This window comes from Trichomycterus rosablanca, chromosome 6 (genome assembly GCF_030014385.1).
Source record: "Trichomycterus rosablanca isolate fTriRos1 chromosome 6, fTriRos1.hap1, whole genome shotgun sequence".
In the NCBI taxonomy this organism is placed as follows: domain Eukaryota; kingdom Metazoa; phylum Chordata; class Actinopteri; order Siluriformes; family Trichomycteridae; genus Trichomycterus; species Trichomycterus rosablanca.
Window position 1 is genome coordinate 4,322,850 of NC_085993.1, and position 25,868 is coordinate 4,348,717.

At 43.4% G+C, this 25,868-nt stretch overlaps 1 protein-coding gene across 10 annotated transcripts in view; it reads right to left on the reverse strand.

Annotated features, from left to right (window-relative positions):
* Nucleotides 1-25,868, reverse strand: part of ptprfa (protein tyrosine phosphatase receptor type Fa) — a 266,847-nt gene that overhangs the window by 73,999 nt on the left and 166,980 nt on the right. For 7 of the 10 annotated variants that reach the window (XM_062997299.1, XM_062997297.1, XM_062997298.1 and 4 more), the window contains 6 exons: nucleotides 24,223-24,492; nucleotides 17,669-18,259; nucleotides 16,969-17,102; nucleotides 15,945-16,089; nucleotides 9,871-10,176; nucleotides 6,052-6,245 (listed from right to left, as the gene is read on the reverse strand). In XM_062997299.1, the coding sequence (XP_062853369.1) occupies nucleotides 6,052-6,245; nucleotides 9,871-10,176; nucleotides 15,945-16,089; nucleotides 16,969-17,102; nucleotides 17,669-18,259; nucleotides 24,223-24,492 (1,640 nt within the window). The remainder of the gene's footprint in view (nucleotides 1-6,051; nucleotides 6,246-9,870; nucleotides 10,177-15,944; nucleotides 16,090-16,968; nucleotides 17,103-17,668; nucleotides 18,260-24,222; nucleotides 24,493-25,868) is intronic. The other 3 variants (XM_062997303.1, XM_062997302.1, XM_062997301.1) reach the window with 1 other exon arrangement.

A 25,868-nucleotide genomic window follows, 5' to 3' on the forward strand; every position in this document is an offset into this window, starting at 1 on the left:
GATTTGGGGCTGCTTTCCTCCTGCAGGACCTGGACGACTCACCATAACTGATAGAACCATGAATTCTTGCTCTCATGCTCTCTATCAAAAAATCCTGAAGGAGAATGTCCGCCAGTCAGATCATGACCTAAAGCTCGAGCAGGACGAAGATCTGAAGCACATAAGCAGGTCCACCTCTGCATGGATCAAACGAAACTAAATAAAGGTTTTGGAAGGAAAACTGGAATCTGAATCCCATTAAGATGCAAGTGTTTGTACTTTTAGCTAGAGTAAAACACACACACACACACACACACACACACACACACAAACACACACACAGCATTTGCAGATGTGTGGATTTGTGTTTCTAGCAGCTCAGCTCCTCACCTCCTACACAAAATATTTCGTTTGGTGAAAACACCCATCCTCTTTCTTCGTGCCACTCCAGCGTTTGTCAGCGACTTTTATCAGATGAGATATGCTTCATGTCTCAAAGACCCCCATTCACACCCAGCACGCGGGCATACGTGCACACTCACGTGCACTCGGGCATTTCGTACAGTACAAGCACACACAGGAAACCATCGGGTACAAGAACACGCCCGCGAGCTCTCACTGTCCAATTCAGCACTAATTTATTACTTTAATTACATCGACGCTATAGGACTGTGAGGATGCGGACACCCTCTTCTAATTATACCTAACAGCTGTTAACAGCTGCTATTATCTAGAACATAAAAAAGTGCATGCATCTAGCTTAATGGTAACAGTTTAAGGAAGGTCCTGTGATTGTGCACACAAAGTGATGTACATAATGACGTGGCTTGGTCAGTTTGGTCTGCATTTCATCCCAGTGAACACCAGCGGGATGACCTGACCTAGATAGAATAGCCACAAATATCCACTCTAAGAAACACTACAGGATGTCGTGGATAACCTTCCCGGAAGAGCGGGATCCTTGTCACTGGTTCAAGCCCCACTACAGCCAAGTTGCCATTGTTGGGACCCCCAATTGCTTACACTCTAACTGGTTACTCTAATAGTAAGTTGATTTGGATGCAGGCATCTGCTAATTTCAGTAAACATGAAAAGTATTTAATGGAAAACAGAACAAGAGAAGTTAAAGATGTTTCAACGTATCAACAGATTTTGGTAATAGTATGCTCATTTCTAATTTGAGGCCTGCAACACTTTTTAAAAAGCTTGGGACAGGGAACAAATTAATAACTGGATCACTCTGAAATGTATAATAATCAACTACCTACCTAACTAACTAACTAACTAAATAAATGAATGAATAAATGAACGGGTGAGGTCAACCGCCAGAACGTGAGGTACTGGAGTGACAAAAACCCTCACTGGACGGCAGACACCAAAGTCGTAGGTGATGTGAAGGTTATGGTGTGGTGTGGAATATGGGGCACCCGTGTAATCGGACCCATTTTCATCAACCAGACCCTAAATGCTCAGCACTACCTGACAATGCTACAGGAAACAGTGTTCCCATCCATGCTGACCGAAGTGCTCCACCACACTACGGAGCAGGTGTTCGTCAGTGGCTGGATATTCAATTCCCTGGTCATCGGATTGGCCGTCGTGGTCCTGTGGAATGGCCGCCCAGATCACCCGACCTCACACCACTCGACTTTTATCTCTGGGGTCATCTCAAACAAATCCGCAACAGACACCACCTTCAGCACCGCATCGTGGAGGCTCGTGACAGCATTTCTCCAGAGATTCTCATGCGGGCTCATAACGATTGGATCCAGCGCCTTCAGCTCTGTGTTCAGCACCAGGGACAACACATTGAACACGTCAAATAGCTGTGCATCACAGGGAACGTTCCCGATTGTTGTTGCAACTTTCTGTGTTCATAACTTTTGAGATATTGAGACAAGAGATATTGCAAATCTGATTGCAGCAATCGATTTCTGAGAAAATTCTGGTCTTCTTTGATATGCTACATGACCACATTCCCATTGGAAAAACTTGCCCTTGATTCAATATGGCGGCTTTCAAGATGGCGGCCATGTTCCGGACATAGCCTAAAAGATAGGCTCACCCATTACTTGCTGGGGTATTCAGATATGTCATTTTCCCTCTCGTTTCTGAAATAAAAGTGACCTGCGACTTTTGACTCACCCTGTATATATATAAATGTATAATAATCAACTAACTAACTAACTAACTAAATAACTAACTAATTAATTGAATGAATAAATAAATGGGTGATGCTATCAGGTGTTCTGAACAAGGCTGGATTAACATTTTCCACTTTGCAAAACACTGCATGAGTGAACAGTCCTACCGTCCAACAAACACTCCAGAACCATCCAGAACAGCATGAACAAAGATCATTTCACAAGAACTGGAGTCCTTAGCTCATAAACCATCACAGAACGTTAAAAGATGATGAACCTCGATGCTAACCTGTTTTAAAGATTAAAGATTAAAGATTAAAGATTTTCTCACTGTGTTGGGACCCTGACATGCTCCCACTTTAACTGGTTGCATTTGTGAGTCGATTTGGATCAAGGCCTCTGATAAATGCAGTAACTGGAGTCCTTAGTTTACAAACCATTACATAATGCTGTTAAAAGAAAGGTGATGAAACACGGTGGTAACGTTTTTTTGCTGACTGAATTTATTTATAATTTTGTAAATGTCAAGTTTGATGTCCATCTGGATCTGTATCAACCCTGAAAATTCCCAAACCTTGGCAGAATTAATCAATTTAAAAAAAATTGTGGGTGTGGTCTTTATTTCCCTGATAGATAAAGAACTGCTTCTGATGGAGTTGTACCACACCAGTCACACCAGCTCCGACTCATTGCTACTCCCAGTCTTAAATCACTGTTGATTGGCTTGTTTTAAAGGCATTGCCTCTTTGTTAGTCCCAGTCTTGAGGTTCTGACTTGTTAATCCTGGTTCTTATTCTTCAGTCCATTATTAATCAGTCCCAGCCTTTTCTTCAGTCCTAGTCTATAGATTAAGGCCATTGGTTGTTCATGGTATTTAGAGCTTTAAATCTTGAACAAATAAAAAAAATCTTAAATCTTGGTTTATCCCACTTTAAAGGTTGTAACCCTTGGTTAGTCCAACATTTGATTAGCTCCTCTCCTGCAGCTTATTACTTTTGGCTCCTGGTTAGTCCTGGTTCTGTCTTGGACTTTGTGACTGTTGGGTGGTCTCACCTATGACTGACCACCAAACTCCACATTGTTTAATCATATTCTTGCAGGTTCTGACTCCAGATTATTCAGTCCTGCAGATTTTGGCTCTAGCATCAAGGCTCATAAAGACTCCTAGCTTTGAGCCTACTCTGGTAGTCCAGATCCTTGTTGTTCTAATGTCTGGAGAGCCCCAGTCTATCAAGATCATAGTTAATCCCAGAATTTAAGACTCTAATTCTTTAATACTCCCAGCCCTGCAGGTTCCGACTCCTGATTAGTCTCAATTTAAAAATGTTGGTTCTCTTGGTTAGTCCTCTAGTCTTGATGGTTCTGCTTCTTGGTTACTAAAGTTTTTAAGGCTCTTACTCCTAGACAGTTCTAGCCTTGTATGTTCTGACTCTTGTGTTGTCCCAGTTATGAAGGTACTTCCTCTAGTCTTGAAGATTCTTGAAGTCTTAATGGTTCTAAATTCCAACTTTTAAAGATCTGATCTTCTAATAATCACAGACTTTGAGGTTTTGACTTTCGGTTACACCTGGTATTGAAACCTTTGTATAAACGTAACTCTTAGAGAGTGCACAAGGTTCCTTTATTTTTTGGTTCTAATTGCACTTATGTTCTGTGTTGCACCCTCGTCCTGGAGGACCCTTGCTTCATTTCTATATGTACTGTCAATAAATCTTGAATCTTTTTCAGGCTCCTACAGGTTCAGACACCCATTTAGTCCAAGTCTAATGTTTCATCTCTTGGTTCCACCTGGTAATGAAGTCTTTGATGTTTTAACACTCTGAAATAAATTAATTCTTGGCTTGTCCCGATCGGTAAGACTTTATCTCTCAACTCTCAGAAACACCAGATTAAAACCACTTCAGATTCACCAGGCAAGGACACCAATGTGCCAAAACAGACACTCAAAATGATTCAGTATCACAAACAGGACTCAGTTCATCACACTGATTGATGATACAGATGTCAAAAAAAGGAAACTCTCTCTCTCTCTCTCTCTCTCTCTCTGTCACTCAGTGCACTTGGCATTTCAATACAGACAACAATCACAGAGCTGCAGTTCATCAATTCACACACAGACAGGAGGAAAGTGGGAGCAGTCGTGAAGTCCCACTGGTACCGAGAGAAACACCAGCAGAATAGATATGGGCAGAAGTAGCTGAGCTGAGTTAAGGTACTGGACTAGTAATCTTTAGGACTTGTGGGTGGATTTAGGGGTCAATGGCCTAACAGTGGCAACTTCACAGTGTGTGGGGCTTGTGTTTGTGTGTATGTATGTATGGGGGAGATGTGGGGGTGTACAGGTATATGTGTGTGTGTGAGTGTATATGTCAGTGTGTGTGTGTGTGTGGGAGGTGTACAGGTATGTGTTTATAGGGTGTCTGTATGAGTGTGTGTGTATGTGGGGTGTGTATCTGTGTGTGGGGGTGTACAGATGTGTGTGTGTGGTGTATATGTGGGGTGTGTGTATGTGTGTTTATATATGTGATGTATGTATGGGGTGTGTGTATGAGTGTGTGTATATATGTGGGGTGTGTATCTGTGTGTGTATGTATGTGTGGGGGGTGTACAGGTATGTGTGTGTATGAGTGTGTGTGTGTGTGTGTATGTATGTATGTATGTGTGGGGGTGGACAGGTATATGTCTGTGTGTGTGTGTGTGTGTGTGTGTATGCATGTGTGGGAGGTGTACAGGTATGTGTGTGTGTATGAGTGTGTGTGTGTGTATGTATGTATGTGTAGGAGTGTACAGGTATATGTCAGCGTGTGTATATATGTGGGGTGTGTGTCTGTGTGTGTATGTATGTGGGGTGTGTGTCTGTGTGTGTATGTATGTGTGGGGGTGTACAGGCATGTGTGTGAGTGTGTATGTCAGTGTGTGTTTATATGTCCGTGTGTGTGTGTATGAGAGTGTGTGTATGTGTAGGAGTGTACAGGTGTATGTCAGTGTGTGTATATATGTGGGGTGTGTGTCTGTGTGTGTGTGTATGTATGTGTGGGGGTGTACAGGCATGTGTGTGAGTGTGTATGTCAGTGTGTGTGTATATATGTCCGTGTGTGTGTGTGTATGCATGTGTGGGAGTGTACAGGTCTGTGTGTGTGTGTGTGTGTGTGTGTGTGTGTTTAGGATAACCCCGGTGCAGAGGCAGGTACAGCAGATAACAGAGGAATGTGGAGGAGCAGAATGACATGGAGATGAACTTCTGGATGGAGGTGATGAAGAAGAGGAGAAGAAAGCTCAGAGCAAATCACACACACACACACACACACACACACACACACACACACACACACACACACACACACACGGTTCAACTCAAACACTAGTCACATTAAACACCATCATCATTACTGTGTGTTTGGTGTGTCGGAACTCGAGTGGCCTGCACAGAGCCGTGACCTCAACCCTGTTTAACACTGCCCACAGTCAAGCAAGCTTTACATAACCACTAACTTTGAAGCTGTAATGTAATGTTGGTTCTTTTCTATACAATGACCAAAAGTATATAGACGCATGAGAATGATCTTGTACATCCATTTCCAACCCTATTGTAATAAATATACTGTAAAGTTGTCTCTGCAGCTATAACAGGCACCACTCGCCACTCCATTTAGGGCAGAGGTAGCTCAACAGAAGGTCGCTGGTTCAAGTCCCACATATACCAGGTGTAAATGGCTTTCCACAACATTCTGGACTGTGTGTCTGTGGGAACATGGTGTCCATTTAGTCAAAATAGCTTTTAAGAGTCCAGTCACAAAGACCTGCCCTGCAATCAACATTCCAATTCATCCCAAATGTTTTGTAAAGAGGTTCTAAGCAATACAACAGTATCTTCTGCGCAGAAATGTAGATTGCAACTGACGGGAATGCTGGGAGTTGTAGTGTTTACCTGAGCCTCGGGCCGGGCCACGTCCAGGATGACAGGTGTTCCTCGGGGTTCGTCGTTCTCCACACGCGAGTAGATGACCTGATAGCCGCGGATCTGTCCGTGCTGCTTCTGCACCAGTGGAGACTTCCAGGTCACGCGTAGAGCTGTCGAGTTCAATACTTCCACCTCCACCCTCCGCGGGGGAGCGCCCGGCACTGCACACACACACACACACACACACACAGTTATACACACAGTTATACACACAAATATGTGTCTGTCGGTTCTTCACATCACTCTGTATAGACGTCTGTCTATATGTTGCATGACCAAGGTATGTGGACACACTCTGTAATTAGTATATTCACTATTTTAGAAGATTAGACGAATGTCAGCCATAACATTAAAATCACCTCATTGTTTCTACACTCACTGTCCATTTTATCAGCTCCACTTACCATATAGAAGCACTTTGTAGTTCTACAATTACTGACTGTAGTCCATCTGTTTCTCTACATACTTTTTAACCTGCTTTCACCCTGTTCTTCAATGGTCAGGAACCCCACAGGACCACCACAGAGCAGGTATTATTTAGGTGGTGGATCATTCTCAGCACTGCAGTGACACTGACATGGTGGTGGTGTTTTAGTGTGTGTTGTGTTGGTATGAGCACAGCAGCGCTGCTGGAGTTTTTAAATACTTTGTCCACTCACTGTCCACTCTATTAGACACTCCTACCTAGTTGGTCCACCTTGTAGATGTAAAGTCAGAGACGATCGCTCATCTATTGCTGCTGTTTGAGTCGGTCATCTCCAAGACCTTCATCAGTGGTCACAGGACGTTGCCCACGGGGCGCTGTTGGCTGGATATTTTTGGTTGGTGGACGATTCTCAGTCCAGCAGTGACAGTGAGGTGTTTAAAACTCCAGCAGCGCTGCTGTGTCTGATCCACTCATACCAGCACAACACACACTAACACACCACCACCATGTCAGTGTCACTGCAGTGCTGAGAATGACCCACCACCTAAATAATACCTGCTCTGTGGTGGTCCTGTGGGGGTCCTGACCATTGAAGGACAGCATGAAAGGGGGCTAACAAAGCATGCAGATAAACAGATGGACTACAGTCAGTAATTGTAGAACTACAAAGTGCTTCTATATGGTAAGTGGAGCTGATTAAATAGACAGTAAGTGTAGAAACAAGGAGGTGGTCATGGTGGGTGGGGACAACTCCACATGTACTGTGTGTTTATAGTTTGTGTGAGGTGTCCACAAACTTTTTGGCCTAAAACTGTACATGTGCAGTACACACACACACACACGTACACACACACACACACACACACACACACACACACACACACATACACACACACGGCTCAGTGAAGGCTGAGAGATGAATAGTAATGTGTTATTGATAAGGTGGATTAGCAGCAGTGCAGAAGTTAATGCTGGTCAATAGACGTGGAGAAAGAAGAGTGAAAGAGGTTAAATAGCTCAGTGCTGTCAGATCAACACACCCACAACCCCCCAAAATGCCACACATAGGGGGTAAAAAGGCGCGGTGCAAAGTGTGCTTTGATGTGGCCGCAATCTGCATTCAAATTACATTTACAAATACTATCCAATTTACTAACAATTTACCCTCAATCCAGCAGACGACAAGTCGACAAACCTTGTACATTCCTTTATTTAATCATTCACTCATCTGTTTTACCAAAGCTTGATCCTGGTCAGGGTCACAGTGGGTCTGAATCATTAGGCGGAAATACCACAGTTTATCACAAGGCAGACACACACACCCACGGCAATTTTAGTAGCTCCAACTGGCCTGCCTGTCTTTGGGGGGGCACAATGGCTCGGTGGGTAGCACTGTCGATCCAGAGGTGGGGCGGACGTGGTCCTTTCTGTGTGGAGTTTGCATGTTCTCCTCGTGTCTGTGTGGTTTTCTTCCGGGAGCTCCGGTTTCCTCCCACAGTCCAAAGACATGCAGTCAGGTGAACTGGAGATACTTAAATCACTCTGGGTATGAGTGTGTGTTTGTTTGTGTTTTCCCTGTGATGGACTGGTGACCTGTCCGCAGTGTGTGTGTGTGTGTGTGTGTGCACTGTGATGGACTGGCACCCTGTCCGCAGTGTTTCTTACCTTTTGCCAAGTGGACTGGACCCACTGTGACCCTGAATAGGATACAGCTGTGATAAAACAGTGAATGAATGACTGCATGTATTTGGACTGTTGGAGGAAACCGGAGCACCCGGAGGAAACCCACACAGACACAGGGAGAACATGCAAACTTCACTCAGAAAGGGCCCACAACTCCCAGGACCAGGAATCGAACCCAGGACCTTCCTGCTGTGAGATGACACACACCACAGATTGCAGCGAGATTAGAAGCTGGTATTTGGTACGTGAGTCAATTCCGTTCCGAATCAGTTTTTGAATCAGCACACTGAATCATTTTGGATGAATCTTTTAATTGAGGAATCTGAAGAGAGCTGAAGAAGCAAGTGGAAGCTCAGAGGTTTCTAAAGGGTTAAAAGAGGATAAGAACGTGTTCAGGAACAGGTGCCAGGTTTCTGAGGAACGTGGACAGACGGTGTAGAGGTTGAAACGAGTCGTACAAGAGATAAATGTGAACAGATCTGAAGTGCTTTGACCTGAAGAGACTAAAAGAAATATGACTTAAAGCAGCCAGGGTCACTGAGCAGCTCTAAAGCAACTGCGTTCATTTAATTATTTGCTTCTATTTCGCTGGAATAATGTTTAGAAGAGATAAAGAGTTGAGAAGCAGTTGGGAGACATCTGGGAGGAATGCTTTTCCAAGGACACGGTGGGTTAAGATGGAGATCTAAAGCACTTGGAGTGAGATCTAAAGCACTTGGAGTGAAGCAAGTGGAGGCAGGATTTGGAAAAGCTGAAGACGTGATTAAGCTTTGAAAGACGACATTTAAAGAAATGAAGAGTTTGAAGGTGAAGCAACTGGAAACGTAGAAATGTAGATGTTTTAAAGCAGTTATTGAGGAATTAAAAGTACTACTAAAGCTACTTAAGATAAAAGTTGGAAGAACGTGTATGTTCAGTGAGAATAAGCTCTGAAACAGCATTAGTAATCCATCTTCCTGGGTACACTGGGTTCTTTTGATTGAGGAATCAGTCTGAAGAGAGCTGAAAAAGCAAGTGGAAGCTCAGAGGTTTCTAAAGGGTTAAAAGAGGACAAGAATGTGTTCAGGAACAGGTGCCAGGTGACCTGAAGAGACTAAAAGAAATATGACTTAAGAAGAAGTAAAGCAGCCAGGGTCACTGAGCAGTTCTAAAGCAACTGCATTCATTTAATGATTTGCTTCTATTTAGCTGGAATAATGTTTAGAAGAGATAAAGAGTTGAAAAGCAGTTGGGAGACGTCTGGGAGGAAGGTTCTCCAAGGACACGGTGGGTAAAGATGGAGATCTAAAGCACTTGGAGTGAGATCTGAAGCAAGTGGAGGCAGGATTTGGAAAAGCTGAAGACGTGATTAAGCTTTGAAAGACGACATTTGAAGAAATGAAGAGTTTGAAGGTGAAGCAACTGGAAACGTTTGTATTTGTCCATCTTATAGATCTTTAGAAGAAATGTAGATGTTTTAAAGCAGTTATTGAGGAATTAAAAGTACTACTAAAGCTACTGAAGGTAAAAGTTGGAAGAACGTGCATGTTTAGTGAGAAGAAGCTTTGAAACAGCATTAGTAATCCATAAAGTTCTAAAGAACCTCTGGAGCTGGAAGATCCTCCAAAGAATTCCAAGCAGACAGGTCTTGAGAAGTAAAGAAGAAGAGAGATTTTAAGCTGTTTCAGAGAGCGTACCATCTTCCTGGGTCCAGATGCTGGTGGGGCTGCTCTCCGGACCTGCTCCGACATCGGTGTGGGCTTTGACCCAGACCTGGTACTCGGTCCACTTTTCCAGTTCCTCCAGTACGTAGCTAGTGGCATCGGCGGGAATGTCCTTCACCTCGTGACGCTCCGGGTCCTCTCCCGAGAGCACCTGATAGACTAGGGTGTAACGCACAATGTTGCCATGGCGACTGGCAACCGGCGGCGCCACCCAACTCACCTTGATGCTGGTAGAAGACAGGCTGAGCAGATTCACGTCCTGTGGTGGGGCGGAAGGGCCTGTGGGCGTGGAGGTAGAACATGGTTGCATGAGTGTAGGTGTGGCAGAGCTTTTGTGGTTGGCTTCAGGTACATTTAGGTCAGATGGACCCAAAGCAGGTCCAGCTGTACAGAAAGGGACATTCACCGATCAACCATAACATTAAAACCACCTCCTTGTTTCTACACTCACTGTCCATTTTATCAACTCCACTTACCATATATTACCAATTACTGACTGTAGTCCATCTGTTTCTCTGCATACTTTTTTAGCTTGCTTTCACCCTGTACTTCAATGGTCAGGACCCCCACAGGACCACCACACAGCAGGTATTATTTAGGTGGTGGATCATTCTCAGCACTGCAGTGACACTGACATGGTGGTGGTGTGTTAGTGTGTGTTGTGCTGGTATGAGTGAGCACTTTATTTTGTCTTCCGCTGCTGAGAGATACCAGATTGCATCCGAGGAGAGCACGTCGCTGTACACGCCTCTTCCGACACGTGTACAGCCCTCCTCTTCTCGCCCCGGCATCCTGCACGGGCGTCTCTTCTGCCAATCAGGGTCCTTACACAACGTATGAAGACCCACCCACCCACACATAATCTGGCCCCCACCCTGCAGATACGGTGGCTAATTAGTATCTGCTGCAGGCACTGCCAATTATGCCCGCTAGATGGCGCCCAGCGGACCGGAGGCAACACCGAGTTTTGAACCGAGGAGTTCAGAAACTCGGCGCTGGTGAACTAGCGGAATATCCCGCTGCGCCACTATTAAACAACCTTAATGTGTCAGAGAGACGCAACCGACCCACCCCACACACCAAGCACCACGCTGTTCCTCAAACAACGTAAATATTTTATCCTACTTGTTTCTTCTGACTGGCACAATGGCACCCCGTAGAGCTCTGGCCCCCTGTCACAACATGATCGGATGATAAAGAATGAATTTTATGAAGCAGCGAGGTAGAGAAAATTATTCCTGAACTTTCTGTTCTTTTCAGTCCATGTTTACTCTGTTCTTGTACTTTCTGGTTTGCGTTGTGTCCCTCATGTTTTTTAGGAAACGTTTTTGAGACTCATCATGAAACTGGACCTTAAACCAGAGATGGGGACTCAAATCTGCGACTCACACACAGCGACTTCAGACTCGACTTGGACTCGTTTTAAATGACTCAGACTCGACTCATGACTCGCAAGAAAATGACTCATAAACAACAAGTCCCTAGCCACATGGCCCCTACTGAGGGCCCTTGTGTTCCCTACACACTGATCACGTGATCTTGTCTATGGGATCTTAAGCAGGTTAAACGAATTCATTCGGACGCCCTGTGACGTCATCACGTACATGACAGCGTCTTGTTGCCGAAATTTCTTTGAGCATTTGAGCGTTTCTTTACTTTCTGAACTAACAATCTAATGAAGCTCAGCCGTCTATCATATCGTGATGTCATCTGGGAATAAACCTCATTTTATCATCGTATAGCCGCTTTGTGATGTCATCGCGTGGTGTTTTATTGATTGTGATTAACGGTGGTGGTGGTGGATTGTGCAGCGCTTCTGGACGTTCACTGGTTATTCTCACATTACTGCCAGTTTTTATTAAAGATAAATAAAACATCGACCCGACATCATTCTGATCGTGTCATTTTCTGCTCTCTAATAATAACGCTCCGGCCGTCTTAACCCGCAACGCATGCAATGGTTAATGTTCCAGCCAGCTTCCGGCGTAGTGATGAAGCGTCGCTCCCTACTCCCTACACAGTTTGAAGTTCACTTTATTTGAACATTTTCGGTACCTTTGGATTGGAATCTCACTTAAAATGGTGGAATACCCTACGTAGTGCACTGAACAGGAACAACTGGGGCTCCTACAGAATTGGCGCTAATGGTTGAAACAGCGCTTTCTAAACCAATCAGACCTTCTAATTGTAATTTTTAGTAAGAAATGCTGTTATTTGCATTCATTCAGTTTGCGTCACACAGATGATGTGTCAATAAAACGCTTACGTAAAGGACTCATATTTTGTGATCTGTGAACATCTCTGCCTTAAACTGGTCATGCTTTAACTCCACAATGTCTACAATCAACTGATAGGTCTGATGAAGGATTAATAATACTATGGACAGTTTTACTGTAGAGACTATCCAACGAGTGCTTGGACCAGGTGCACCCTATGGTGCAAAGCTGATGTATGATGTGTCTGTATTCCAGAATAATAACACTCCACACATACGGCTGTATTTATTTTGCTTATTATGTTAACCACAATCACTAGACTGAGACATTAGTGAAGCTTTACAGAAAGTTCTGGAGTGCAGCCTGTGAAGAAGATCACCACCTTCATCCCTCAAAGAACTGGTTGATTTCCTTCCTAATAAAGGTAAACATCCCATAACATCCCATAATAATCAAATATGCTTCTGATTAGCTCATCTGCTTTGATAATGTACTGTGTTACAGGTTTCCATTATTTTGTCCATCACCTGTATGTGTCTGACGGACTAATTCTGTCCTCGAACTGTTCATTCACAAAGACGAAACAGTTTTTGCATTTCTTTTTCCCCTCCCAGCTTTGATGTATTCAGTTCCCCTTTACACATCTAATGACCTGTGTGCTTTCTGTATTCTTCCATCGCTCATGGTGGTGACGAGCAGCCAATTTCTAATTTGCAGTTTCTAAAAACGAATCTACAGCAGCCTGACCTCTGAGTCCCGAGGACCAGGTGATGATGCCTGGAAGAACATAACAGGAGGACAGAACCTGGCATTTAGCCTGGAGCATCAACAAACCAACACACACAAAGGTCACGTCACCTGTATGAACCCTGTATGGACCTCAGGTGTGGATGTGAATCATCAGAAGTGTTTCTTATGTTCCTCAGAGATTATTTATTTAGTAGTGTTGCTCCTAACCCAGTAGTCCTGCTTTACCCAGAAGTAAAGATGATGCTGTCAGTGAAATCAATTTGATCAAATGTTATGCTTTCAGCATTGTGAGACATTAGGGAAGTTCCTATCCTCTTCCAGCAAGACTGTACCTGTGTGCACAAGTGGGGTCAATACTCACTTACTCACTTTCTTAACCACTAATCCAATTCGCTGGAGCCTATCCCAGCTTTTCAATGGGTGCAAGGCACACAGTAACACCCTGGACGGGTCCATCGCAGGGCAGACAGACATACACACACACATACACACACACACACACACACATTCACCTATAGGGCAAATCAGTGTCTCCAATTAACCTGACTGCATGTTTTTGGACTGTGGGAGGAAACCGGAGCTCCCGGAGGAAACCCACACAGACACGGGGAGAACACGCAAACACCGCACAGAAAGGACCCGGACCGCCCCGCCTGGGGATCGAACCCAGGACCTTCTTGCTGTGAGGCGACAGTGCTACTCACAGAGCCAATGCGCGGGTCAATACTTACTAATTATTAAACAAGTATTTTAGCCACACCCAGATAAGGACAGTGGTAGCTTAGTGGGTAGTGGGTTTACCCAATGTCTGTGTCCCACAAGGACCTCACTAAGGGACTTTGATAATGTACTGTGTTACAGGTTTCCATTATTTTGTCCATCACCTGTATGTGTTCTGTCCTCGAACTGTTCATTCACAAAGACAAAACAGTTTTTGCATTTCTTTTTCCCCTCCCAGCTTTGATGTATTCAGTTCCCCTTTACACATCTAATGACCTGTGTGCTTTCTGTATTCTTCCATCGCTCATGGTGGTGACGAGCAGCCAATTTCTAATTTGCAGTTTCTAAAAACGAATCTACAGCAGCCTGACCTCTGAGTCCCGAGGACCAGGTGATGATGCCTGGAAGAACATAACAGGAGGACAGAACCTGGCATTTAGCCTGGAGCATCAATTAAAAGGTTGAGAGTTCAAATCCAAGCTCTGCCATTCAGCAACTGTTGGGCCCTTGAGCAAGGCCCTTAACCCTGTCTGCTCCAGGTGTGCTGTATAGTGGCTGATCCTGTGCTCTGACCCCAGCTTCCACTGAGCTGGTATATGTGAAAAGAGAATTTCATTCATCACTACACATTTTTAAAATGAATTAGAATGTCAAATGTGAGCCAGACATGTTTACCCAATGTCTGTGTCCCACAAGGACCTCACTAAGGGACAGATTCCCAGAGTGACACTTCACCAGCCTTCCCAGAAGAGTTATAGCAGCAAAGAGGGGTTTTGGAATGGGGTGTCCACATACTTTCGGCCATATATTGTATGTAAACAATGTCAATTACTGAGTATCAGACTGAGAAGCTAATCGCAACAAATAAACTAGCGGTTTAGGTACCGGACTAGTAATCGAAAGGTCGCTGGTTCAAGCCCAACCATTGCCAGGTTGCCACTTTTGGGCCCTTTACCCTCAATTGCTTAGACACTATACTGTCACCATACTGTAAGTCGCTTTGGATAGAAGCGTCTAATAAATGACGAACATGTAAATGTAAATAGATGTGCAGCAGCACACAATTCTAAGATCAACATGCTCAATATCGAATGTGTCTAAAGTGGTGTAAAGAACAGTCATCTGACTCTAGAGCAGTTCCAATGGTGGGCTGACTCTCACTTTATAATTAAATGTAAGTTTGTTAGATGACGTAGACAAACTACAGTCAGCCATCACAGGTGGTGCTGCAAAGTATGGTGGAATGAGAACATTGGAAACTGAATCTCCCAGAGGGGAAGAGCCTTTCCTCCTGTAGCTTGTAAAGGAAATGAATAAGAATAAAAAGAAATGCTAAACCAGATAAAAGGAACCCTGAGAGAGAGAGAGAGAGAGAGAGAGAGAGAGAGAGAGAGAGAGAGAGAGAGAGAGAGAGAGAAAGCAGGAAAAGGTACATTTTCATTCTCTCTCTCTCTCTCTCTCTCTCTCTCTCGGCTGATGGCGTGTGATTTTATGTCATAAACACTTCACAGTGAGTGATGGCGGTTCAGAGAAGTGAGATTAGACCGGCCGGTCTGCGTCACTCTGACGTTACTGATTTAACACACACACACACACACACACACACACACACACACACACACACACCCATACACACACACACACACACACACACAATCAATAGACATGGAACAATAACGAGTCTAAAATAGCAAAGATTAAAATGCGAGCGGCTACGTAGTGACGATAAAAACCTCAGAATCTGTCGTCTGCTTTTCAGTACTGATCACTGAACCGAAACAAAACGCAAATCAAATATTAAAAAATAATATATAATCCAACAAAAAAAGAAATAAAATCGCTGGTACTGATCATTTAAATAATAATAATGTTAATTAATAATAATATTTTACTAACATGTATGAAAATATATAAATACTATATAAATATATAAATACTATATAAATATATAAATACTAAGCAAATAACAAAAAAATAATCAATACACAAAAATAATAATAATAAATATAATAATTATTATCAAAAATCTATAAAATATTAGTGAGTGTGTGTGTGTGTGTGGAGATGGTGTGTGTGAGTTTGGAGATGGTGTGTGTGTGAGTTTGGAGATGGTGTGTGTGTGAGTTTGGAGATGGTGTGTGGAGATATTGTGTTTGTGTGTGTGTTTGTGTTTGGAGATATTGTGTGTGTGTTTGGAGATGGTGTGTGTATGTGTGTGTGGAGATGATGTGTGTGTGTGTGTGTGTGTGTGTTTGTATGTGCGTGTGGTAGGTTCCAATACTCACTGGACTGGGCGGTACAAGGTGGAGATAGTGTGTGTGTGTGTGTGTGTGTGTGCGTGTTGTAGTTTCCAATACTTACTGGACTGGGCAGTACGAGCCTCGATGGGTTGCGTGTACAATCCTAAACCCATTTCAGATCGAGCAGCCAGTGTGAATTTATACAGCGTGTCCGGCTTCAGACCTTCCACAGCGTATGAACCAGATGGATCAAACGTCACATGATTCTGCCAAAGATCAAAAGATTTGATATTATTATCAGATAATGATCGATTGTATTGATTGTTTTTACACTCTCAGAAAAGCAAATCCTACAATGTGTGTGTATGTGTGCACATGCACTGACAAACACAAACACACATGCACCTGTACACCACTTATTAATTTGTACAAAATCACATCTCAATATGTACCTACAGGCACTGTTGTGATAGTGTGTGTTATTATGCATGTACTTGTTTGTATACTGTGAATCTATCTATCTATCTGTCTGTCTGTCTGTCTGTCTGTCTGTCTGTCTGTCTGTCTGTCTGTCTGTCTGTCTATCTATCTATCTATCTATCTATCTATCTATCTATCTATCTATCTACATACCTATCTGTCTGTCTGTCAAACTACCTATCTGTCTGTCTGTCTGTCTGTCTGTCTGTCTGTCTACCTACCTACCTACCTACCTATCCATCCATCCATCCATCCATCTATTGTGTCTTGTCACTAGGGAGGGATCCATAAGGGTACGGCTTATGTACCATACGTAGGTTTGAATCTTGTTTCATGTAGGATATGTACAGCAGTGACATGTGAAAAGACAGGACAAACTAAAGCTATGAAATATAAACTCCTAATGGAACCATCCAGGTACTAAAAGGGTCCATTCAGGCACTTACATACACAAGTTTTGGGGCACCTCTTCTAATTTTTGAATCCATGTGTTTCAGCCAGAACAATCACTAACAGGTGTAATAAATCAGTTATATATAAAAGAAATGACATGTTCCAACTTTACACATAACTCTACAAGAGTCACTTTTTATTTGAATCACTTTTTATTTGAAAGACATTTTTAATAGTGACGTGTGTGTGTGTGTGTGTGTGTGTGTGTGTACCTTCTGTCCAGAGTCAGCCTCCCAGTAGGTGAGCTCGTATTTGATGATTTGGTCCTGAACAGGCCAGAGCCAGCGCAACATGATGCGAGTGTCTAGTTCAGCCTCGGCATCGAAATCACTCGGCTGTGATGGAACTGTACAAAAATAAAATAAAATAAATAAATAATAAATAAACCATGAGAGTGAGAGTGGTCCTAATGTTTTGGCTCGTCTGTGTGTGGTACTGCATATCTAGTGTTTTAAATGATTTCTTTTCTGTCTGTTGATGCATGCTCAATAATCCAGGTACACAAATCCACAAAGTTGAATCAGTTCATCTGGACACAAGTTTGTTGTAGAGAACTAACAGGTGTAATAATTCTCTACAACAAACTTGTGTCCAGATGAACTGATTCAACTTTGTGGATTTCTTTTCTGCATGTCTTCTCTACTGCTGCTGACCTCCATCACTGACCGAGGAGAGTCGTGACTATCACACACCCCCTCCGACACTTGTGCAGTACACAGAGAGTCACACACTGATCTCTATTATCCCCCGTCTATGTGCAGATGTGCAGGCACCATCAATCAGCCAGCAGTTATGAGGTCGTGATTGCATGAATTATAAGGAATCCTCTCCGGCATCCAACCTACGAATGAGCCAATCATTGACCAAATAGGCGCCCAGCCTGCCGGTAGCAGAGCTGAGATTCAAACTCACCTCCTTGGAGTGTTTTAATCTGCAGTATGCTCGATGGTGGTCCGTCTCCCACTGCCGTAAACGCCAGCACACGCAGACTGTAGGTGGCGCCGGGCACCAAACCCGAGATGGTGGCCAGCCCCGCGGCGTCGGCCGTGTTGTGCCTGTTCCAGGCGCTGAGAGGGGCGTTTGAGTACTGGTCGTGTGTGTAGTACACTCTGAAACCCGTGATCAGGCCGTTGGGTTCCTCAGGAGGTTCCCACTGCACCAGCGCCGTGCTCGAGCTCAGCATCCTCGCTCGTACACGCAGCGGGGCCGACGACGGAGCCTGTTCGCCCGTCCGTGTTTCCACGGATGTGCTGGGAATGCCCCGGCCCACGTTGTTCACCGCCATGACACGGAACTCGTACGGCGAGAACGGACTCAAGCCACCGATGCTGTAGCGCGTCGACGCCACGCCGTCCACTTCCTGGAAGCCGTTATCAGAGTGCTTGGCTCGGTACTGGATGACGTAGTAAGAGACGGGCTCAGGGTTCCCGGAGTCCCACGTCAAGGTCACGCTGGTCGCTGTAGTTTCAGTCACCAGCAAAGAGGTGGGAGGTCGAGGGAGGGCTGAAACACACACCCACACACACGTTTACATTATATTGAATTATTTCATGAGTCACTTCATAAAGGTGTTTTTTTTATGAATTCGCCTTCAGATTAATTAATCATAGCTACTTATAAGAATCATTCACGGGTCATTTTATATGACTCAAATATTTGTCGCTCTATGAGCCATTTTACATAAATCACTTTTTCTACATGTGACTTTATATACATATGCATACAGTATATGCAAGTTACTTTATATAAAAATCACTTTACATATGAATATTTAACATTTGAGTATTCTATATTTAAATTTGAATCACTTTACATATGAGTTATTTTATGTAAGTTATTTTACATACGAGTAATTTCATGTGAATCAGTTTTTCTATTCATTGCTTTACATACACATACGTAACTGTAGGTAAGAACGTATCAGTTGAAGCTTTTAACTGGCACCTTCTTGTTACGGAAATTACATTCATTTGCACAATGACTAGGAAAGTAAAGGCAAGAAGTAAAACGGCTAAATACACTCGCTAGTCTGTTGTTGTTTTTATATGAACTTACAGATTATTTGTTTATTTCTACGCTACATTTCCAATAGATGTTTTGTGTAGATTATATTGACTCGTGACTTGATTCGGACTTTAGCCTAAAGACTCGTGACTTGACTCGGACTTGTATTTTGTGATCTGTGAACATCTCTGCCTCACATATACATAACTGTAGGTGAGTCACTTTTATTTGAATCACCATACATATGAGTCATTTCAAATGAGTCATTTATATATATTTTTACACGAGTCATTTTCAATTTGAATCACCTTACATGTGAGTCATTTTATATAGGACTTATGATTCTGCAAAAGAATCATCAATAAGTGATTTATTTGAATCACTTATTATATACAGTATGTTACTTCATGTACACATAGATAAGTCACTGTATTTCGAATCACCCTACATATGAGTCATTTTAAATGAGAATTTTATATTTTAGTCATTTCATTTAAATCACCTTTTATATGTTACTTTATATATGCAACTATATGTGAGTCATTTTATGTTTGAATCACCTTACATATGAGTCATTTTATATATGTTATTTTATTTGAATCACTTTTAATAAATGTTACTTCATATACACATAACTACAGGAGAGTCACTTTTATTTGAATCACCTAACATGAGTCATTTTAAATGAGTCATTTATGTATACACAGGTAATTTTATTTGAATCACTTTTTATGTTACTTCATACAGACATAACTATACGAGAGTCATTCTCTATTTGAATCACTTTACATATGACCATTTTATATATGTCATTTCATTTAAATCACTTTTTATGTTACTTCATATACACATAGATGAGTCACTTTTATTTGAATCACCTTTTATACGTTACTTCAAATATGCATAACGATTGATTTTTTATTTCAATCACTTTACATATGAGTCATTATATACGAGCCATTTTGTTTAAGTCACTTTTCTATTCATTGCTTCACATACACGTAACTGTGGGTGAGTCACTTTTATTTGAATCACCTTACATATGAGTCACTTTGAATGTGTCATTTATATATACGTGTCATTTTTATAAATAAATTTTTCTACATTGCTTCATATACACATAACTCTACAAGAGTCACTTTTTATTTTAATGACTTTACATATGAGTCATTTTATATAGGACTCATTTCATTTGAATCACCTTTTATATGTTACTTCATATATGCATAACTAAACGTGATTCATGTTCTATTTGAATCATTTTACATATGAGTCATTTTATATGGGAGTCATTTTATTTGAATCACTGTTTATATATGTTACTTTATATACACATAACTATACACGAGTCACTTTCTATATGAATCCATTTATATTACTCCTCATTAATTAATTTATAAATGTGTTATCTAGTACAATATTAGTATTTTTAAGTGCCACTTTATACACACTATATGGCCAAAAGTATGTGGACACCCTCAAAATTATGAAGTGTTCTGAGCCACACACCCTACCAACAGTGTGTGAAAGTAATTCTATGGGAAAAAAAACCTAGTGTTAAAAGCCTTGCTCAGGGGCCCAACAGTGGAAACTCTATAGTGGTCTGGCTTGAACCAGCGACCTTCTGATCATAAGTCCAGTACCTTAACCACTGAGTTGCCACTGTCCTGTTTTGTGGCAACAGTTTGGGAATGGCCTCTTTTCTGTTCCCGTCAGGCTGTGTCCTATTGCACAAAGCAAGTGGGTTTGACCTCACTGACGCTCTTTTGAGGAAATGGGCACCAATTTCCACAGACACCCTCCAGAATGGATGAGTAGACAAAAAGACTAGCGTTGAATCGATAAAATCTTCCGTCACACTCAAAATCTGACAACCCTAAAGTGTAAACATGTCTCCATTCGACTCGTATGTATTTAACACTGAATGCAGATGCACTGCGCTAAATTACCGGCGTGGTAAACACTACCATTATCGTTACTCCGGCCGGCCGTAATGGGATGTCGCCGGCGGCTTCTCGGGATCCGTGAGCGAGCTGCATTGTAGAGAAATCTCGGCTGAAAAATGACTGAAAGGCTGAAAAGCCGAGGCTCGTTTCTTTCCACGCTGCACGTCGTTGTGCTGCTGTCAGAGCGCTGAATGGATGTGTGAGCTAACGGCGTGGCGGCGTGGAGAAAAATGCTGAAATGGCCACGTTTAGACTGCTTCATAGAGCTTTAGTTTTCGCTTCTGCTATTGAGAAATGCACAGGGACCAATTTTCCCTCCCCGGATGCCTGTAGGAGGTGAATGAGGAGAACATAATAGAGCGCAGTGCACGCAGAAACCACGCGCTAAATGGATTAGCACTCGGCTAAATAATGCCTAGCTAAACATAAGCTACTTTGGGACTCCCGGTCAGCACACAGCATTGTTCAACGCTGAAACCTTGTCACTCAGTTTAGACCCGGCGTCTTTTTGAATGAATGGCAAGGCTAGCTAACGATACGTAATGCTAAGGTTCTGTTTAGCAAAACGCTGTGGCAAAGCACAAGCTACGCTAGACTATCATTTTCATCTACATTTTTAGCATTTAGTAGACGCTTTTATCCACAGCGACTTACAGTACTGTGACAGTATACAGTCTAAGCAATTAAGGGTTAAGGGTCTTGCTCAAGGGCCCAACAACGGCAACCTGGCAGCGGTGGGGTTTGAACCAGCAACCTTCTGCTTACTAGTCCAGTACCTTAACCGCTAGGCTACAACTATCACTGCATAGAAGTACCATTCGAGCTCTTCTCTGCTACCAGCCTGGCTGGACGTAAGTGGACGTGTCTGTGGGAGGGAAGGTCGAACAGACTTCTCTCTCACCGTCAATGCAACAGCGACTCCTGCTGGCTGATTGAAGTGCAGTTTTACCACTGCTATATCCTGGTCAGGGTTGTAGTTGGTCCAGGACCCCAATCCATCACGCCGACACAACACAAACACACAGCCAATCATGTCTTTATGTTGATGTCTGATTGGTCGGTAGCACCGCCTGGGATTCTGAGAAGGCTTCTCACCAGACTTGGAAGTATGTCTGTGGGAATTTGTGCCCATTCAGTCAGAAGAGCATTTGTACAGCTGGGCTCTGATGCTACTCAAAAAAGCCTCAGTTGATGTTCCGGCAAAGCTGTTTAGTGAGGGTGAGGTCAGGCCGCTGAGCAGGCCCTTCCCTAAACTGTTGCTGCAGCATTGAAAGAATATAATCTCCTTATATATAACTGATTTATTACACCTGTTATTAACTGCTGTGGCTGAAACACATGAACGCAATCATTAGAATTGGCGTCCTAATAAATGTGTCCATTTAGTTTATGTCGTCTCCCGTTTCTCTGGACCCTCAGAGACGAGGTTCAAACCTCCGGCGCTAACCTAAGCTAGCATCATGGCTCGATGAACGCCATTCCTGATCCCGATCCTGTTCTGATTAAGGCATGGACGTTCTGATGGTGGGAGGAGGAGCCGAGAGAAGAGAGCAGAAGAATCAAAAGTTATTCATCAGATGTGAATCATCTTCATCACTCTTCAGTTCTGATGAAAGATTGATGAGGCAACGGCACGCGCGGCGTGGTGGGAGGCGGCGGAAATCGTACGGTCTTCATTATTAACACGACATTTCTGCAGTTTGGCGGATACGGGCGGCGAGAACGACATCGGAGCTTTTAGAGACGATCGGACGCCGTCTTTCTGTGGTTCATCAGACGTCAGCAAGAAGGTCCTGGGTTCGATTCCCAGTTGGAGCGGTCTGGGTCCTTTCTGTGTGGAGTTTGCATGTTCTCCCCGTCTATGTGGGTTTCCTCCGGGTGCTCCGGTTTCCTCCCACAGTACAAAGACGTGCAAGTGAGGTGAATCAGAGATACAAAACTGTCCATGCCTGTGTTTAATATTAAAAACTTGAACTGATGAATCTTTACCAATTAAAAGCAGCAAATCCACCTTCTGCATGTGTCTGAGAGATGAGTAAAAACTAGAAGACATACAGGATGTCCACGTAGACACAGGGAAAACCTAAAACTGTGTAAAACAGACAGGGAGGTGAGGATCAAACCCAGGGACTCAGGTGTCACTGTGTGGCACTCACTTTGCCAGCTGTGCCACCAGGCTGCCCAACAATGTCATTGTGTGTACGAGAAATGTAACAACTATGAAGCAAATGCTAATATAAGGAGCATTAATAAAATATTATACTATATGGCCAAAAGTATGTGGACTAAGGTATTTGGACATCTTTCAGACAAGTTATTCACAAAAGTGTGTGAATTTGTGCCTATACAGTCAAAAGAGAATTTCCAAGCTTAGCCACTGATGTTGAAAAAGAAGACCTGGCTCACAATCGATTTTCCAATTCATACCAGTAGTGTTCTTACAGGTTGAGGTTCGAGCTCCTTAATCCATGTCTTAATGGACCTCATGACTGGACAAGGCAAGGACCTTCCCCAAACTGTTCACATGCTTTTGGCCATATAGTGTACAAGAAGAACGCCTTCATTAATCATATATACTGTATATATATATATATATATATATATATACAGTATATATACCGATTAGGCATAACATTAAGACCATCTCCTTGTTTCTACACTCACTGTCCATTTTATCAGCTCCACTTACCATATAGAAGCACTTTGTAGTTCTACAATTACTGACTGTAGTCCATCTGTTTCTCTACATACCTTTTATGCTGTACACCACAGAGCAGGTATTATTTAGGTGGTGGATCATTCTCAGCACTGCAGTGACACTGACATGGTGGTGGTGTGTTAGTGTGTGTTGTGCTGGTATGAGTGGATCAGACACAGCAGCGCTGCTGGAGTTCTTAAACACCTCACTGTCACTGCTGGACTGAGAATAGTCCACCAACCAAAAATATCCAGCCAACAGCATCCTGTGACCACTGATGAAGGTCTAGAAGATGACCGACTCAAACAGCAGCAATAGATGAGCGATCGTCTCTGACTTTACATCTACAAGGTGGACCAACTAGGTATGAGTGTCTAATAGAGTGGACAGTGAGTGGACACCGTATTTAAAACCCCCATCAGCGCTGCTGTGTCTGATCCACTCGTACCACGACACACACTAACACACCACCACCATGTCAGTGTCACTGCAGTGCTGAGAATGATCCATCACCTAAATAATACCTGCTCTGTGGTGGTCCTGGGAGAGTCCTGACCATTGAAGAACAGCATAAAAGAGGGCTAACAAAGTATGCAGAGAAACAGATGGACTACAGTCAGTAATTGTAGAACTACAAAGTGCTTCTATATGGTAAGTGGAGCTGATAAAATGGACAGTGAGTGTAGAAACAAGGAGGTGGTTTTAATGTTATGGCTGGTCGATTCAAACTCTCCGCTCTACCCACTAGGCCACCACTGTCCCTCCACTACGTATGTTAAATATCAAACCCAAAAGTGAGCAGCCGTATCTGTACGCACCTTTAACGAGGATCTGCGCGGTGGTCTCGATCATGCCCAACGACGACATGGCCATGCAGGTGTAGTTGGCAGACTGGCGGATGTTGGTGAGCTCCAGCACGTTGCGCCCGATGGGCATCTCCTCCTCTTTGGTCAGCTCCGTCTCACCCTTCATCCACTTGACGTAGGGCATGGGGGCGCCCACGGCCACACAGGTGAGGTTGATGCTGCCGCCGGGCATCACCTCGTGGTTGGTGGGGGGGATGGAGAACCGTGGTGGGACTCGCCGAACTGTCGGAGCGGATAAAAAAATTTAAATACACGGCATGCATGGAAGTAGACATTTTTAGAAGCCTTTAGGGCTCTGGATGAGCAGGCTAGCACGCTAAGACACTGAGACGTTTTTGGATTTATCAGAACCCCCCCCCCCCCCCCCCCCCCCCCCGGTCCAGGTCCCTGTACCCCATTTATTAATAGAAAGGGACCCTCAACTGACCAAGTGATGTTTGGGTGGTGGATCACTCACAGCACTGCTCTGACTCTAACATTAAATTACATGATAGTGTGTTTTGTACTAGTATAAGCGCAGCAGGTGCAGCAGTGTTGTTGGGATTTTTAAATCATGTTTAAGCTTCCTGGCCTCTTTATTAGGAACACATACCCTGTTAGCGCTGGTTGTAGTAGAACAGTTAAATAAGCTTTGGCTTTATATACGCTGTTGGTTAAGATACTGGACTAGTAATCAGAAGATCACTGGTTCAAGCCCCACCACTGCCAGCTTGTCACCATTGGGCCCTTGAGCAAGGCCCCTAATACTCAATTGCTTAGACTGTGTACTGTGTACATTGAATAAAAGCGTCCACTAAATAGGACATTGTAGCCTAATGGTTAAGGTACTGGACTAGTAACCAGAAGGTTGCTGGTTCAAGCCCCACCACTGCCAGGTTGCTGCTGTTGGGCCCTTGAGCAAGACCCTTAACCCTCAATTGCTTAAACTGTATACAGTCACAGTAATGTAAGTGGCTTTGGATGAAAGCGTCTGCTAAATGCTGAAAATGTAAATGCTGCGAATGTAAATGTAAAATCCCAACAACACTGCTGCACCTTATACACCAATTCCAGAACAACACACACTACCGTGCCATTACTATATTAACAGGGGTCCTATAGGGGTATCTTTCCATTAAAAAGAACGGTGGTGGGTGGGGGGGATTAATAAAATAAAAAATGAACGTACATACCAGATAGGTGTTCCTAATAAAGCGCCAGGTAAGTGTTTGGTGTGTCTAATGGTGCAGAAATTGGTTGAATACGATTAGATTCCCTGATCGAGGAGGGACGAGGCTGTCACGTGCCCCTCCGACACACGCACGTAGCCGCCGACCGCTTCTTTTCTCCTGCCAGGGGGCGGAGCCATACTGCCTATTCAGAGCCCTGATCTCTGACCTCACTGAACAGCTCTGGAATGACCTGGAACATCAGTGCCCAGCTATACAAATGCTCTTTTGAATGAATGGGTACAAATTCTAACAGACATACTTCCAAGTCTTGTGAGAAGCCTTATTAGAAGAGCGGCTGTTGTTGTCTGTAGTAAACATAAAGAGAAAGAGAGGTGGGGGAGCTCCAGAGGAACCGATGCGATTCAGGACCTGATCCACCTCTTTTTT